This window comes from Eupeodes corollae, chromosome 2 (assembly GCF_945859685.1).
Source record: "Eupeodes corollae chromosome 2, idEupCoro1.1, whole genome shotgun sequence".
Lineage (NCBI taxonomy): Eukaryota > Metazoa > Arthropoda > Insecta > Diptera > Syrphidae > Eupeodes > Eupeodes corollae.
Genome location: NC_079148.1, coordinates 47717880 through 47730036, shown reverse-complemented (window position 1 = coordinate 47730036; position 12157 = coordinate 47717880). Strand labels below are relative to the sequence as shown.

Below are 12157 nucleotides of genomic sequence, written 5' to 3'. Positions count from 1 at the left end.
GTTTATTACGTATATTATTTCCGTAGAATATAATTTCTCAAAAAGTGGTCGGGTTGATATCTTTAATTGTTGTTTGTCCAAACAGCCGTTGTTTTCGGGTTCAGGGGCCTGATTATAAGGTTCGCTGCGAATCGTTTTGCTAGCCAGTTTGCCATTTTTCAATTATTGCTTTGCCTTCTTTTAAATTCGACCATTTAACAAATTCGAAGGCGAATTTGAAATATCATAAAGTATGTTGGCGAGTTAAAATCTGACAGCTTTTTTTTGGCACAGGTGAAAGAGTGTTTATTATTATTCACTGCTCGATTTTAAAATTCATTCAACGAACGATAAAAACAAGCAAACAAACCGACATCAATTTTTGGTTCTCTTTGAGTTTATGAAGAAAAATGAGGGCATTGCAAGGCAAGCACTCGCCGGTCCTAAGTATCGGGCTAAAACGAGTTTAATAAATATGAAATATTGTTTATTGAATAAATCACCGCAAATTGCACAAATTCAATCATAACAAAATTTGTGGAAAACTGTCAAAACAAAATGCCAAATCACTGGAATATTGGAAGAAAAACTGAAACCAAAACTGTCAAATCACTATAATATAGGAAGAACTATTTTCGCTTCACCACGAATTCATTAATAAGGAAACACGACGCTAGTCGAATTTGAATTAGGCCTCAGTGTATTAGAATGGCATTTTCTAATATCTTACAATTTGCCACCACAACCGCTTCAGTTTGTTCGTAGCCTTAAGTGACTTTAACCGAACGACACCAATCGAAATAAACTTCAACTTGACATAAGTTGTTGATTTCTTTTCGTTCAAGAAAAATAAAATACTTTGTTTGTTTACAATTTGCATTTGCACTTCAAATTTTATCGTCTAAACATTCACCTCTGGAAATGGATGATATTAAGAAAAAAGTAAACAACAATTGATTATTCAATTTATTTCTGTCTAATATTGTATTTTAGATTTTGACAAATTTGATGGATTCCCATGGAGCCCTAGAGTTATTCAATATGATTCATGAATCTAGCTCGAGTTCAGAAAGCTCTGAAGATGAAGACGACCAAGATTCGCAATTGATGCAAAGAATTGATGAATACAGTGAAGAAGACTTCAAGTCCCAATTCAGATTGAATCGTTCAACAGTAGATTTCATTGTCTGTAAGATTTCTTTTAAACTCCAATATTTGAATTCTTTTGCTTATTTATTTGTATAACATTTTTATAAAGCAAATTTCGCCAAATCCCGCTACTCAACAAATTCAACACCTCACGGTGGACGACCCAGAATGGAATGCAAAAAAGAAATCTATGTTTTCCTCTTTTATCTGGGAAATACCGTTACTTTCAAAGAATTGGGTGACATCTTTGGAATACAAAAGTCCTCGGCCTGGTTTGCAGTTGGTCGTGTAAGTGGGTGGCTAGTTTCAATAGGTGATAAATACATCAAATGGCCTCAACGCGAAGAAGTCAAAGAAAATGCTAGAAAAATTGTGTCTCTGAAGAAAATGCCAGGTGTTTTGGGCGTTATAAATTGCACTCGAGTAAAAACCCAGTGCACAACCAGGGATTTATTTTTCCCCAAGAAACGGAAAAAGAATGTAGACATATTTTTTCAAGCTGTCGTAGATGCTGACAGAAAGTTCATCGATATAGATTTGAGTTGTGCTGACGGTAAATCTAAATTCCAGCACAGTAGTCGAGCTTTAAGACGATCGACATTGTACAGAAATGCTCAGGATAATTATAAAGGCCTCTTCCCGTACAATACATTTTTGATCGGAAATTCCTGGTGTCCAAATTTGAATTGGCTCATTCCACCTTTCAGCAATAAAATGTCAACAACGGAATGTCATATAAAATTCAACCGAATTCACTTGTCGACACAAAAGATAGCTTCAGATGCTTTAGGTATGTTACAAAAAAGATTTAGAAGAATAACGAAATTTACAGAGCAAAGATTGGTTAAGGGAGCAATAAGCATTGTCGCCAGTGCATGCATACTCCATAATATGTGCATTATAATGAATGATAGTTTTGAAATCGATGAAGTAGAATTAGAATCATCCAGTGAAAGTCAATGTGCACCTGAGGAAGAATATCCACAGAATCTAGATCTAGAAATCGACCGGAGGCAGCTCCTATTTGAATATATGAGTCTAAGAAATAAAATTTAAGAAAAAAAAAGAAATTGTTTATATTTTATTTAAAAGTAACCTTATTGAATTTAAAATGATGTCATAATCTATTTATCACTAAAGTGGTGTAAAATTTATAGAACCTTGATGCTTATAGAAAAGAGAAAAGAAACTGAATTCAAAGTAGTTGCAGTTTGATTTGTCGCTTTCAATCGAAAACTTTCTATACAAAATTATCTTTCATGAAATTAAAAAAACAAAAAACAAATATTACTTTTTTATACTTTCGCAAAGCTTTTTAAGGAGATCTAATTTCTTTTCTTCGATGGCTTTAAATTGCTCCCAACGTTTATTTCTATTTCTTTCCGATTCAATCTTTAATAATAATTTCTTTTCCAAATAACGAGCTCTATTCATTCTGGATCTTTTGTTTTGTTCTGGTTCTGAATTTAGCAGAAATGCAGGACTATTGGGATAGAGGTTATGATCATCCAATGTAGATGATGGTAATGTTTCTGGCATTACCGCTGTTGCTGTTGTATCTTCTGAATTCTCCTCAGACTTAATGATTAAAGAAGGAGAAGAACTATAAGCACATGCTATGTCAGTTTCCATTTTTATATGTTCATCTGCTGAGAAACTATCCCAATGCTCATGAATGTTTGTCTCTCCGTAGTCGTCAGGGACAGGATCCTTAAAAATGAATTTATCAATTAATATTATGCATCAATTAGAAATTTGAATTTTCTATTAAGTTACCGTTTTCGCTGTAGTAGATAATCCTATATTTAATGAGTTTTCATGCTTTGCGCGATCCAGTTCGAAAATTTCTTGCATTTTAATCATACACGGGGTAGATAGATTTTCCTTCCGCGGATCGTTTCTTAATGATCGATATAGCCTTTGAAGAGTCTGCATTTTAACCTCTAAATGGGTTACTGTTGTTTTGGGACCCTGAAATCGGTTTTATAGAAAAACTTATAAATTATAATCAATTCGAATAACTTTATTAAAACAAAACAAACACTTTTCTTTTGAAAAATGATTCTTTAGTTTAGTTTTTTTTTAAGTTACATCAAATAAGGAATTGTAAAAGTAATTTTTCTGATTTTGAATGAGATCTAATCTACCTACGAGAATTAATTATAAATGATTAGGCATTTTAGAATTTAACAACAAATTATGAATATTGAGCATGTCCTTCACAATAAACGTTGGCTAAAATGAGCGACCAACAACTAATTTTCTTTATTCAGCTTAATACAAGGTGTCTCAAAAGTAAGTTCACATTTGCTATTCTTATTACGCGAAAGCAACTATTCTGAGGGACGCGGGGGGTATGTCAGTCGGTAGTCTGGCTCTAGGAAATTTAGTCGCTATGGAGCGTTTCTCTGGTGCGGACCGTGCGTTGTGCGTACGTGAGTTTTACAAAAACGGTGATTCGGCGACTGTAGCTCGTAGAAACTTCTGCAGTATTCGACATATTCTTCACTTAAATGATGCGCCTAGCACTCGACTCATTGCAAAATGGGTTGGGAAGTTTGAAAAGACTGGGTCAACTCTGTAGAAACCAAAATCTTGTCGGCCAAGAACATCAAGAACAGCCCAAAACGTGGACAGTGTTATTCAGTCTATTCGAGATGATCCAAACCTCTCGATTCGGAAGCTGTTGCTTTAAATGTGCACAGATCTTCATTATGCCGCATTTAACACAAAGATTTAAAGCTGCACCCGTACAAAATTCAGTTAGTACAAGAACTGAAGCCTCAAGATGCTGGTCAGAGGCTTGTCTTTGTAAATCAGATGATTGAGCGCTTTCCAACGTTCAGCAACATCTTGTTTTCCGATGAATCCCATTTTCACCTGAATGGGCATGTAAACAAGCAAAATTGTCGTTACTGGAGTGCAACCAACCCAAAACAAAAACATCAGAAACCGCTACATTCACCCAAAGTCACCGTATTAGCAGCGATGTCGGTGCGAGGAATTGTCGGCCCTTACTTTTTTTGAAATGGAAGGGGACGCACACTCACAGTGAATTCAGAGCAAAACTTTCCTGGTTACAACCAAAGAACATGGTTCCAGCAGGATGGAGCAACTTCACACACGTCCAACAGATCTCTGCCTCGAGTTCGAGAAATTTTTCCGAACAAATTAATCTCCAGGCGAGGTGACATAAATTTTCCTTCACGGAGTCCCAAATTAAAGCCTTTGGATTTTTTCCTGTGAGGTTATGTCAAATCAAAAGTTTACGCTAATAAACCGACTTCCCTGGCAAAATTAAAAGAAAATATCCGTCGTGAAATGGAAGCCATCACGGAGACTACCTGCCGAGCTGTCATAGACAATTTTAGTGCCCGACTAAATGAATGCCGAGAGCATTCTCAAAAAGGGAAAAAGTAAAGTGTACGTAATTAGTGCGGTGATAAGGGATATAGAAAAGGGAAACAGATCGCAGATTTCGAGGGTTGGTGTTAAGATGAATATCACTCAGGAATGCCGGGGAATCTATATTGCCCATTAACAATTGGTGAGCAAATAATATATCAGCGTTTTTGCTTCTAATATATAAGGGCTGCAGTTTTAGTCGATCGACATAAGGAGGCAAGTTGGATGTATCATCCCAGGGGAGGCCACGTAAGGCAAATCGAATGAAACGTCTTTGAACATTTTTAATTCTGAGTGAATGGTTTTCATAAAAGGGAGACCATACTTGGCATGCATATTCAATATGAGGACGGACTAGGGAAATGTAAAGCGCTTTAGTTACATAGGGGTTGGAAAATTCTTTTGACCATCTCTGAATAAAACCGAGAGATCTATTAGCTTTATTAATAATTTGGTCAAAATGGGAATGGAAATTCAAGTGTTTGTCACACATAATACCAGGATCTCTAATAGAATCGACTACGTTGAAGTTGTATACTCAATGAGATGGGATTTGTTTGCGCGAAAAGGTCATTTGTTTACATTTACCTACTCTAAGAAATTATGCATGCACCAACCAAAAAATATATTACGATCATTTTGTAAAATATCTTAAAAATTTTCTTATCATCCGTAAACATTAGGATATCTGAGTTTTTCAATTTAAGACAGACATCGTTAACAGATAAGACGAAGAGAAGGGGGCCAAGGTGACTACCTTGTGGGACTGCAGAAGTTGCATGTATAGGACTGGATACTGAGTTACGGAAAAGGACTCTATAAGCTCTATTCGCAAGATATATATAGTTTATAAATATAGATGGATATAGATGGAGCCTAGGGCTCTTAGTTTGAGATAAATTGTCTTTTGGGATATTTTATCAAAGGCTTTGCTGTAATCAGTGTATAGAACATCAACTTCTTTGCCATTCTCAAAGGCTGACAAAACTTTGGATATAAATTCAATTAAGTTAGTCGTAGTGGATCTACCTTTAAGAAAACCATGTTGAGCGGGGGAGAATAAAGGCTTGCAATGGAAATAAACGGAATCATAAACTAAGCTTTCAAACAGTTTTGGAATGCATAAAAGTTTAACAATAGGTCTATAATTTTTAATTTCAGTTTTATTGCCTTGTTTATGAATGGGAAATATAAATGAATCTTTCCATATATGAGGAAAAGGAAACATACCTTGGGAAAGAGAGAGTTCAAAGAGTGCAGTTAGAGGCTTTGACAGAGAATGCATTCATTTTTTTAGAACAACTTATGGGACTCCATCAGGACCAGGAGTCAAGTTTTCTTTGAGGCTTACGATTTTGGCAAGTACCATTTCTTCAGTTATTTTGAACGATGAAAGAGAGGTTTGAGTGCAACCATCTAAATAACTAAAGAAGTGTGGTACAGGATCATGCAGATGTTTAGTATACGATTTGCTAAAGTAATTAGCAAATAGATTTGATATGGTTGTTGGATCAGAGGAGATTATGTTGGAGAAACTCGTTGAAGGTGGAAACCCATAAGATTTTGTTTGACATTTATAAACTTGAAAAATGTCCTTGCACCAGAAAGAAGGTTATTTTCCATTTGGTTAAGGTATTGGTTATAAATGGATTCCCTTAATTCAGAGAAAGAATTATAGGCGCGAAGATAGTTGATGTGATAAGTGTCAGATTTGGACATCAAAAAGATCTTCCAAAGCTTGTTAGGGGTATTTCTTAGGCTACGGAGCTCTCTGTTGTACCAAGGGGGAGCAGAGGTGAAATCTTTTTTTCGAGAGAACGGTACTGATTCTTCAATACAGTATGAAAGAATCAATTAAAACCAATTTGTAAGGGACTCTACTCTTAGGTGGAGGGATCTTAATTCAATTCTCCATTACAAAAAAGTTGTTTTCAAATTCAATGGAGAAGGAGAGATTAAGGGGGGGATGATAGCGATCCAAGGTTGAGAGGTGAGGGCTCGCGGAGACAGCATAGTTATCGCAACCAGATGAGAATACGAGATCGAGGTGTTTCCCCATAAATTTTGCTACTCCATTTAGTTGAAAAAGACCACAATCAGACAGACGATTCAGAAGAGATGTTAGTTGAAAAGAAGTATGTCTGATCATCTGAGGTAGACCAATTATTATGGGGAAGATTAAAGTCTCCAAGAACGATGAACAAATCATTAGGTTGCACTAGTTCAAGCAGATAATCAATGGCATTAACAGCAGCTTGGTGTGCTTTAATTTGTTGGACTAGTGGAATATAACAACAAAGGACAAAAAGACAAAACTTAGCTGATACACCTTCAAATTCGATTGAAGTGGGAATACGGAGTAATGAACTTTCAAAATTACTATTGATAGCTAAAAGCACACCACGACCGTTTGTATTACTCGCATATTCCACTACATCCATTCGTTAGTCGTTAGTGAAGAGTTCAGTACTAAGGATATAAGGTGTGAGGTTGGTTTCCGTAAGTGCGAAAATATCATTAGGAACGTTTTAGACCTTAACCCTCTTACATTTTGATAGTAAAGGCTAAGACATTTAGCTTTAGTGGTCTTCATGTTAGGACCGATAGTATTTCTTCATATCTGCACGGGATTTTTGGATATGAGATAGTCGTTTTGAAGAGATAAACGACGCAAAAGAGGTTAGGTCTTCTCCCACTTTTTGAGGAGAAATTTCAAGGCCATCATGAAATTTCAAGAAAATTTCCATGCATCACGTTAGGTAGGGAGGCCTTCTTGGGAGATTAAAACTCTTATGTTTGTATTTGTTTTACCTTCAAAGCAAACAGAATCTGATAAATCTTTAGTTAACTTAAGAATTGGAGGGATCATTGGGTTAAGGATTCCTTGTGGTTTTTGGCAAACTGATGAAGAAGAAAAAGGGCTAATGGTGTGAGAATGGATGATATTTGTATACGCGGGTGTTTTAGCAGGAGCATCAACCATCGGAGGTCGAAAACCAATACCCGGATGAGAAGGGTTAAAAGAAACTCGTTTGGATGGAGGCTTTACAGAGGTAGGATAAGTTTTCGGTTTAAGGGACGAAAGTTGGTTAGAGACAGAAAAGTTTGGAAAGATTTGTGTTTTAAGAGTCCAGCTGTTTTCAATATTTTTTTTGGGATTAGGTTTGGCAAAAGGTTTGGAATTAGGTTTGGATTTGTTAAACTTAATAAAATTATTATTGCTACTCATTCTGCAAAGTCGCATTCGACCAAGTCGTATAAATCCTCTTTGGTGATGAAACATCCAGTTATATTTGGAGGGAATCAGGAACTTGAATCTTCTTCCAGACAATTGTAGACAATCGCAGATATTGACACAGAATAGGACGAATCCATATTAGGGTGATTCATTTCCTCAAAAAAAAAATTTTTTTCTCGGCGCTCAAGCAAAATATTAATCTACCTGTAGAAAAAAAATGTCACCAAGGTAGAGCTCTTAATATCAATTTTAAGTACTTGCAGTTTAAATTTAAAGTTTTCCCATTTAAAATACAAAATAAAATAAAATTTTGTTTGTGTAACTCGTAGTGGTTCGCCAGTAGGAGTCATCAAAGTTCAATTTTTTGAATGAACATTTTTTTTGCAATTTTTTTCAACAATTCGCAAAAAATAGTGAAAAAAAAGAGTTGAATCGTAAAAAAAGTCTTTTAACAAATATTTGATGAATTTACGGCCATTTTTATATCTTAAAACGTAAGTAATTGATAAATATTAACCAATTATGCTATTTAAATTAATTTTTCTTATTTACTATCGATATAATTCTCTACAACAATAACTTTTCCAGAGTTATTATGATTTCTGACTAAAAATAAATATAAACATATCACATCAATTCATAAAAAAACAACAAATATACAATTGCAGCTTAGATTCTGCAATTTTTCAACATTCCTGTTATATAGCAACAAATATAAATGCAGACAAGAACTTCCAACGTGCGCCAAAAAGCTTTATTCAGCTATAAAATCTTAATTTACTTTGTATAAAAGTCGAAATAATTTAATATTTATCAACTTGTTTTTTTATGATCATTGATGTAAGCTGTTATTCGTTTTGATTAAAGTTTTGTTGTTTTTTTATGAATTGATGTGATATGTTTATATTTATTTTTAGTCAGAAATCATAATAACTCTGGAAAAGTTATTGTTATCGATAGTAAATGAGAAAAATTAATTTAAATAGCATAATTGGTTAATATTTATCAATTACTTACGTTTTAAGATATAAAAATGGCCGTAAATTCATCAAATATTTGTTAAAAGACTTTTTTTACGATTCAGTTCTTTTTTTTCACTATTTTTTGCGAATTGTTGAAAAAAATTGCAAAAAAAATGTTCATTCAAAAAATTGAACTTTGATGACTCCTACTGGCGAACCACTACGAGTTACACAAAAAAACATAAAGACAATTTTAAAGAGCGTGAAATTCCCTGTAAGGTCCATAAAACCGATTCACAATATTGTAAAAATCGGGCGAGCATTAGAAATTTGAAAAAAAAAATATTTTTTTTACATGTATTTTAAATGGGAAAACTTTAAATTTAAACTGCAAGTACTTAAAATTGATATTAAGAGCTCTACCTTGGTGAAATTTTTTTTTTCTACAGGTAGATTAATATTTTGCTTGAGCGCCGAGAAAAAATTTTTTTTTGCGGAAATGAATCACCCTAATCCATATAGCATCAGCATATCCGGAACAATTATTCAGCACGAGCCATGTATTATTAGCAGATTCAAGCCTGCTAAGTCTCAAATTTGTTGATTATTTCGGTCTCCGCAGTGGTATTTACTAAGGTGGTTTGTTGCAGAGTCAGCAGCCGGGTTTGCCGCATGAATTTCATCACGAATGGATACTTTCGCGATATCACACGACGGTATGAAGGGTTGTTTAATGATGTCGTAGAGAAGCGATACAATTTTTTGATTTAACATTAACATACGAAAAACGTATCGTGGGAAGGCACTGGGTCTTTCAGGTATACACTCGTCTTTCTGGCCAAGCCAGCACAAGAGGGGTGTAAGTATTTATTTGGGGTCGGTAAAAGGGTGGCAAAGGCCAACTGAGGAGCGAAAAGAAAATGCGACTGCACTTGACGAAGGTTGAAGACGTATACAGTCAAAACACATTGCAAATTGGAATAAACAAAGACGAAAATGATTTGTACACATTTCATAATTGTATACGAATGTTTCAGCAAGAATTAAATTGAACGTTGAGAAGATGAAAGACATTTTTAAATTTTCAAGTTTTTTTTTTTAAATTGATTACACCTAATGAAAAGTTAAAGATTATACGCAATATTTTTAACGTTCAAGAATGGATGTATGGTTAGATTTTTATGCAAGATGGAGCTCCATGCCACACAGCCCGATCCATAAAAACTTATTTGAGGGAAGAAAACAGCCCTCTGTTAGACTGGCCTGGAAACAGCCCTGATATGAACCCAATTGGAAACGTGTGGGAGCTGATGAAGAGGGAAGTAGCTAAAGATGCGGTCACTTATTTAAAGAGTAATTCACGGGTGGAATCACCACCCACAAATGCAAGAAACAGGAAAATCATACATTGACAGTATGCCGCGCAGAATTGATTAATAATTAAATTAAGATATTGCATAAAATCTACAGTGCGTCTAATAATATGGCCAGTGACTATATACCCAGTTAAATAATTTTTGTATCGTTATCGAACATTGCAGAGTAGAAGGTTAACATGTTGGATTTCTTGTCTTGTTATAGAAACATTTTTAATACTTGTCTTTCTACCAACCTAGAAGTGATACATATAGTACATACTATGACTCTGTCATATAAAATATAAATGTCTGGATAAAATACCGATATAAAGCTACAAATTAAGCCCGAAAGGACTCGGTCAAATCCAAACGCCGTCGTTATATATATATTACTTTTGATTATTTGCAACAAACTATGCCCTTACCCAAAAGTAACAACACCAAAGGCAATTTAGATGAGGCAGATGTGATTTTAAAATTTAAACAATAAGGAGCGTTATTGACGCGTCCACAAGAAATATTCTGTGATGTCTATTCAGTCTCCTCGATGTGAGTTTCACCCATGTATAGTGGCATTTGGAGGGAGTTATGACAGTTTTGCGACAGTTGACAATACTGAAGAATTCAATTCTACAGTTTTTGATTCTCCATTGTAAACAGTGTTGTGAAGATCAGAATGTAATCAGCTTTCTATACTATGTCGTCAAAAGTTCATATTCTAAGGCGGAGTTTATGAATCTAAAAACAGCTTAAATTGCTTTGTACTTCTTCTTATATGGACCAAATTTTAGAGCAGAATGAATTATATTTTTGTGTTTTACGGTCCGGAATACATCTTTAAAAACAATAATGTTTTTACAGTGCTAAACGGCCTTCCACAATTGAAACCTAAATTCAAACATGTATGTTGTTTACTCACGGTGATTCCAGCTCCTCTCATATCATTCAAAACATTATAATATGCCATTCTTTTTTTCCGAGAATTATTAAACTCTGATTTCCTCGCTTTATAGAAGTTTAGAAATCCTTCGGTTTCTTCTCTTGTCCATGCTTTTCTTTCCGCTAAAATTGATAATTTTGTAAAGAAATAGAAGTGATAAGTAAAAACTTTGAAGTGGATCAATACATAAATAAACATTCACCTCTTTGGTTTTTGTACATTTGTTTTTTTGATACTAAATTTACTAAAAAAAAGGAAAAAGAGCTGAAGTCCAAACAACAAACTTTATTTTATAATTTGTACCTATTTGTTTGTATCGGAATAATTTATTTGGTCGTATATTTTTTTGACAACTTCAACTAACGATTGTGGGATGTGTTTAGAAAGTAGGGTTCGATTTTGTTCGCGGGGAATTTTTTGTAACATACTTCAACTAAAGTTGCTCAATGGAGGCCTTGCACTTTAAACATTCACAAAAAGAGAATGAAAAATTCTGAAATTATGTTAATAGCGATAGTTAATCAGGATTCCCTATTTCACACATTAAGTTATTTGACGTATTGATTGTAGATGTAGATGTGCATTCACCCTTTGCTTAATTTTGTCATTTGACTTCAAAATTTAAATTTCCAAACAAATTAAAATCTAAGCTTGACTTGCCCAAAAAAATAATGTTGAAAGTATTATTTCCACAAATAGTTTCGACAGGACGCACTACAAACATTCATGAACTGTTTATTCTGTTTAAGAGTTTATCTCTCTGATGCCAGTTATCTAGTTTGTCCACATTATACTTCAAAGATTTCTGATAATGTTCTAAGTTGGATTGACAAAGCACTTAATATTCTCAAAAAGCAATATAGTTAGCTCTGCATTTTTTTTCTTCTTTGTTGAATTGTGCGATACAAAATTCTTCAGAAATTGAATAATACAAATTCTATTTTCAGATTTCCAAAAAAGAGAAACTTTGTGTATATTTTTGAAAATACGGAAATCTCTGAGATCTTAAGTTTGACACTTTCAAGAAAACTGAATAATAATCAACATTAAAAAAGAGTTTTTCTAAAATCAAAACAAAATTTTGTAGCAATTTGTTCCCAGAAGAAAAAATAAATAGAGAAAAAGA

The 12157-nt window shown here is 34.1% G+C and overlaps 2 protein-coding genes across 2 annotated transcripts; one reads left to right on the top strand and one right to left on the bottom strand.

Moving 5' to 3' along the window:
- Window positions 1-804: 804 nt before the first annotated feature.
- LOC129947919 (putative nuclease HARBI1) lies at window positions 805-2303 on the top strand. The gene is made up of 3 exons (XM_056058682.1): window positions 805-921; window positions 973-1168; window positions 1238-2303. Exons 1-3 carry the CDS (start codon window positions 901-903, stop codon window positions 2182-2184), a joined length of 1164 nt encoding a protein of 387 aa, XP_055914657.1. The 5' UTR covers window positions 805-900; the 3' UTR covers window positions 2185-2303.
- A 3-nt stretch (window positions 2304-2306) lies between these two features.
- Window positions 2307-11390, bottom strand: LOC129947920 (uncharacterized). Its single transcript, XM_056058683.1, has 4 exons — window positions 11234-11390; window positions 11011-11153; window positions 2905-3099; window positions 2307-2838 (listed from the first exon to the last, which is right to left on the bottom strand). Exons 1-4 carry the CDS (start codon window positions 11250-11252, stop codon window positions 2416-2418), a joined length of 780 nt encoding a protein of 259 aa, XP_055914658.1. The 5' UTR covers window positions 11253-11390; the 3' UTR covers window positions 2307-2415.
- Between the last annotated feature and the right edge of the window lie 767 nt (window positions 11391-12157).